This window comes from Rhinichthys klamathensis, unplaced genomic scaffold, assembly GCF_029890125.1.
Source record: "Rhinichthys klamathensis goyatoka isolate OS25496 unplaced genomic scaffold, OSU_Roscu_1.1 h1tg000401l_1, whole genome shotgun sequence".
NCBI classification, from domain to species: domain Eukaryota; kingdom Metazoa; phylum Chordata; class Actinopteri; order Cypriniformes; family Leuciscidae; genus Rhinichthys; species Rhinichthys klamathensis.
In genome coordinates this window covers 1,555,888-1,561,727 of record NW_026606902.1, presented here as the reverse complement: position 1 = coordinate 1,561,727, position 5,840 = coordinate 1,555,888, and the positions used below count along the sequence as shown (strand labels likewise).

The 5,840-nt window shown below is 40.3% G+C and overlaps 1 protein-coding gene across 1 annotated transcript; it reads right to left on the bottom strand.

The window, feature by feature from the left end:
• Window positions 1-1,803: 1,803 nt before the first annotated feature.
• Window positions 1,804-4,752, bottom strand: hoxb1a (homeobox B1a). Its single transcript, XM_056234692.1, has 2 exons — window positions 3,739-4,752; window positions 1,804-2,979 (listed from the first exon to the last, which is right to left on the bottom strand). The coding sequence occupies exons 1-2, from the start codon at window positions 4,364-4,366 to the stop codon at window positions 2,663-2,665; spliced, it is 945 nt and encodes a 314-aa protein (XP_056090667.1). The 5' UTR covers window positions 4,367-4,752; the 3' UTR covers window positions 1,804-2,662.
• Window positions 4,753-5,840: the final 1,088 nt, after the last annotated feature.

Sequence of the window (5,840 nt, the reverse complement as noted above, 5' to 3'; positions counted from 1 at the left end):
TGTTTTTGAGGTGGCACAAAAGTAAACCGAGTGTTCCTAAAGTCTGATGTGTATAATTGGAACGAAAGTCTGGCTAGAGCACTGATAGAAAGCAGATGGTTATGTGATGCTCAATGAGATTTTTTTATTATTATTATGATTATTTTTTACAATGAGCAGTGACTCGAAATTAGGTTATACACATTAATAAAGAAAAATGTAGGCTATGTCCAGTCTTCATGCAGTCCTAAACAAATCCTGTGGATGCTATGTAAAACCATCATTTGCAAGAGGCAACGATACACAAATCTCAATAGCCTACATATTAAGTAGCCCTGATTACAAATTATAGTTAGTCTAACAAAAAACGACTGAAACGAATCGACTATGTAATTAAAACACTTTGCTTTTGTTATTTTTTTTGAGAATGTTATAGGTTACAAGCATTTTGCTTTTCAAATGTTGGTTAATGCAATATCTTGCTATGGGACAGTGAAGACTCGTCTATTTGCAGTTATTTCTTTTTTTCTTTTCTTTTTTTCTTTTTGGTAAAGAGTTCAGGTAAAGTTAACGGTGACCTCTATTTAAACCCCCTACTGTAAGCATCACTTTACGATTCAATGCAGAGCAGGGAGGTTGACCGCGGGGGTAGCGGCCGGATCAAAGGCCCGTTCAGGGGGCTACAGGACAAACGTCCTGAACAGCGTGAGTGAAATCTGCACCAGCAGATGGTCCAGAGCCAATCATATAGCGCAATTGCTGTATCGTATTTATTTCCTCTGTATTTATATATGTTGAGCCAACTCGTTATGATTAGATTGTGTATATATTTTGTAGAAAGGCTAATCATTAGCTCATAAAATACTAAATGGAATAAAAGAAATATTAGAAAAAGTTATTAAAAGTCTTTCTTTCGTAATATTAAGGATATTGTGAATCATATGTGTCAGAAACTATTCTAATGATATTATATCTAATAATCAAATATGATTATGGTTTTAAATACTTATTTAGCGTTGTTGCAGAAGCCAGTCTGCAATGCGTTTCATTGACGGAAGCACCAGTGAGCTGGTGTGCGTGAATGCCACTGCAACCCGTGGACCTAATGCTACCACTATTGCAAAAACCAAACTTGTCTGTCATGGCACAAGTTTAATTCTTACCGGTTTTTTTTTTTTTTTTTTTTTTTTTTTGCAGTGACTTTAATGTCTTCATATGTCTTTGTCAATTACAATAATATTTTAGAAACCGATTTGGAGAGCTATAATGTGAAGTGTCGAAGTCGATATTGTTTCCCTTTTAAGAATGCTTAATTTGTTGTTAAGCACTCGTGAATGATAATTAAATGCTTGTAAATGACTATTCTAAAGTTGTATGGTTTTGAAAGTGTTTAATGTGTTAGGCAAGAAGTCAATTCATAACAATCCTCAATAACTAAAATGCGCCACCCACAATTCTGTTTTGTTTCTTGAAAGCATGTCTTTCTTTTAATTTGCTCAGGCTCGGTGCTATTTGTGCCACCCCTAAACCACTCAGTGAGCGACTCTGTTTGTATGTTTAGATATCCCAGAAGCGCAATGAGGTAAAAAGGTCACCGTGAACCACCCTGATTGCTCACCAACATTCCGTTCCGTTTCGTGCTCAGAGCATCCTAACACTACTGACTGGTGGTCGCTTTCTCACCCTCCAAGAGAAGAGAAGGGCTGTTAAACCCATGTCATCATTTACTCCACCACTACTAACATTTTTTTCTTATGTTCATTTTTATATTTTTCATCTATTATTTACACACGCATACATATGTAATCTAGAGACTGGTTCAGTAAAATATTGTTTTTATTTGAGGTAGATAAAGAACTGACAAACATTTGATTGAGACATTTAGATTACGGAATCATACAGACAGTAACTAATAAAACTCAGCTCGTCTGCGCATAAAAAATACTAGGCTAAAAAATCTAATTCTGTAAATGTTTTAATTAAGAAAAGTAACACCCTGCATTGTCCTTTTGTTCTATAAACGGAACGGATCTTTCCCAAGGCGCATGTCACATGTTCGATATACAAATTTATGTAGTAAATTAGGCCTGACTGGCAACACAGTATTAATTATTTCTCGCTGTAAATTAACAAGTAATGGAATATCACGGTGTACATTGAGAGGGAATCGTTCACGTGTTCCGGTAAATTGTGCTGGTGTTCAGTAAAGGCCTACCCTGTAAACGCATAGTGCAAGGACTCCGAAAACCCTTATAAGCTACAATCCACAAGACTCAGGTATATGACATGTGTACATCAAATAAATCATCATAACAAAAACATCAATACATATTTTGACAACACAGTAAGCTCCCTGTAAAGTCAGTTAGGTTCGTTCAGAGACTTGTAAACATCGTGAAAGTGCATTATATTCATCATTATTGTAGAAATACCCTGTATAACACACACAAAAACATTTCCAATGAGTTTTGGAATTTTTGTTCTAGCAAACGGTGTAATATGTCCATTGTTGTGCTAAAAGTCTCTTTGCTTTTCACTTTTTTTCAGTTTCCTAAAAAACAATTGTCCTATAATAAAAGAACACGAGAAAGTCTTGCTGGCACATTTTGGAATGCTTAAATTAATAGACTTTACGATATATTTCGAATCTGCTCTTCAATGCACCCAAAGTTATTCTCCTCTGTTAGGAATCCGGACTTGGAGAAGCTCCAGGAGATGTTGAAGTTGAGTGATCAGAGTGATCCTCGAGGTCTTTAGACAGGGTGGATGAAGCAGGCGCGAGTCCCTCCTTCTCTCGCTTCTTCTGCTTCATTCGACGGTTCTGAAACCATATCTTAACCTGGGTCTCGTTCAGCTCGAGCGTGGCAGCGATTTCGACTCGCCGCGCTCGCGTGAGATACTTGCTGAAGTGAAACTCTTTCTCGAGCTCTGTGAGTTGTTTTGTTGTGAAATTCGTCCGAATTGTGTTTTGCGGTCCCAGTCCGTATTCTGCCACTTTAGCTGCGAGGAAAAAGTGAAAGAATGGTTACATGACTGTTTGTCAAACAATTGAACACAGATAAATTAATAATAATCATAATTAATTGCCTTATATTTATTAAAAAATAAAACGCCAACAACAATCAACTGTGCACGTGCTGGTTGCTATAGATGTGACGATTTAAATTCAACAGTTCAACAAGTTATTCGGTATTTCAAACTTTTGCTGACCTTACCATAATTCCCCTGTCTGTACTTATCAATTTTGAAAGAACTCATAACGGAGTATATGGAATACATGCAATTCAATACTCCCCAAAGATGGCTTTATGACCACTCAATTTGTACAGTATGTCAAAATGGTGGCCCCTTTGCGTAAAAGTTGGTGCACTAAATCGTTGTGAGGCAAACACGACTGGGACAGGAGAGGGAAGCTTAAGAACACAATGGAGGCCAAAAAAAACGAATGTTGCGCGGCGAGATCCAGTACAAGCTAAAGAAAACAGTGCTATTGCATTTCCTATGGCGAACGAAAGCATGTAGGCCTATGTTTGATGCATTAACGCAGGGGGAGACGGGTTGAAACTGAAATGAACAGGCCCGTTTTTAAAATGCATTTCATTTTTAGATATCTTAGGTTAAAAGTTTCTAATTTGTGTATAGTGTGTTATACTTTGGTTATGTGGATCTGAAAGCTTATTCGCTTTATGTAAGGCATAAGTTCTGTCGGTTTGAGTGTACAGCACTATATATTTGCTTCAAATAGGCAATTCAATCCACCTGTTTTAGGGGGGTTCCTTTTGACTTTCATCCAATCGAATGTCTTCCCAGGTGGCGACTGATCCGTGTCAGTCTCCCTCTCTTGGGAGGCCGATAAGTCGGCATAGGTGCCCTGTGAAAAGCCTCGCTGGTGGTCCTGGCCTTCGCACCCATGATGCTGATAAGGTGCGGCTGGAACGGCTCCCTGCGCTCCGCAGTAGGCACCAGCCATGGAGCCATAGTGAGGACCGACATTTGAGGTAGAAAACCCCGATGAGTGATAATACATCCCATCCTGCTCAGGGTTTATGAAATACTGATGTTGAGCATAGTCCGGGTTGGTGCAGGCCTGGGTCCCATAACTAGTCCCCGTGCCACCGTAGGTGAGGCCAATGCCACTCTGATGCGTTTGGTGCTGGTGATGCGCGTAAACGCCGCTCTGGTGCTGATGTTGTGCTGTTGCTGGCTGGTTGCTCCCACCTACGTAAAGTCGTCCATCAGCGTTATAGCTGTCACTTGCGTGTCCAGTGAGGAAGGGGCCCGAGAACGCCTGGTCCGTGTGGTGGTATCCAGCCTTGGGCGAGTAGGCGTTCGTCCCACGGTTACAAATTGTGTACTCTAAGAAAGAGTTCATTCTGGAATTGTCCATGCGCTATTAATGGCGGAGGGTCAACCTGAGAGATCGGGAGAGCCTCCTGTCCTGCAAGCTCGTAACAGTATGTCATGCGGAAGGGGGGAAATGCTTACCTCTTGAGTATTTGCTCGTGCTTCCCTATAACACATCTTTACCTCAGCTGCTGGTCACGTGAGACGTCACGGCGCCAATGGTGAGGGGACCTCCAGAAGTTTGTCAGCGCACGGCGACCATCCATCACTCGCTTGACATTTGCATGACAAAGCCACTTCAATCAAACTAGCCCATCAATCTGATAACAGCTAGAATATGTCAAACCCTGCGTGAAAGGCTCTCCGAATGAGAGAAAGAGAAATAAAGAAAGAACGTTTCAGACTTTTGCATTGAGATTTAGGCCTTCATCTCCTCTCATCTCTTTACTTACATCTGCATTTATAGTTTCTAGTTTTAATCGCGCGAGTTCAGTGAAGAATGCGTTATCTTCCTACTGTAATGTTCTGAAGTAGGCCTATGTGATCTCGATTGTCCTATTTAATAAGAGTAATGCTCACTGTTGCCTTTAAGACTCGCCGAACGCAGAGTTCATTATGTGTGTTTAGAACGGAAATCTGTTTAACACTCGAATTGGAAGTGACGCCACGGTTCGCAGATCAGTCCTGGTTGGCTTTGGACCCGTCTAATTAAATCACTGAACTGATCTGTTACCTAAACGAAATTAGGTCGACAGCGAGCCTTCTGTTGAGTCCAAACAAGCAGGAAAGGAACGTCAACGAGTTATTTTTCTCTCTCTGCCTGTGGAAACGAGTGTTGCTGCTTGGCTGCCTGGAATTGTACTCGTTTTTTGTGTGTGTAGAAGATAGTATTTACAGTTTGTAACTTTAGTTTTAAAATTGTAAGATTATAAATCACGCTTTCTAAACCTAATCTCCCAAACTTTAGGGTTATACGTCTAAGTAATGAGTTCGTCTGGAACATGGATGGCTTGACAGGCGTTGGTGGACAGCAGGAGAAGAGAGAAGCTAATAATTAATTAAGATGACAATGCTGAGCAAGTCTTCCTCTTCATATGAAGCCCACGCTCAATATAGGGGGACTGAAGAAGTTCGAATATATTTGCTCATTAGTACATGGTGGTACAAGAAAGGGTAACAATATAACGCCCACAGCGATTTGTTATCTGTCGATTCACGTGCCAAGTGATTGTCTAGTTACGCAGCTCACGATTCCAAACTACTTTGAGCAGTTTTTTAAAGTACTGTTGGTGCTCTGTCCTACACTCCAGAGTCATTGAGGCTTCAGGTCCCTTTGTTTTAAACGAATTAATCAGTTGTTTGGTTGTGTTTTATACAGGCGAGTACCAACGTCATCACTAGGCGAGCAAGGCAAACATAGCCTATACAAACACCAGTTTATGTTTCCACTTATCACAAACGAATGATTAAGATTTAACGACTCTTGCTAATGTCTTTTGACGAAAATAAATAGGAAC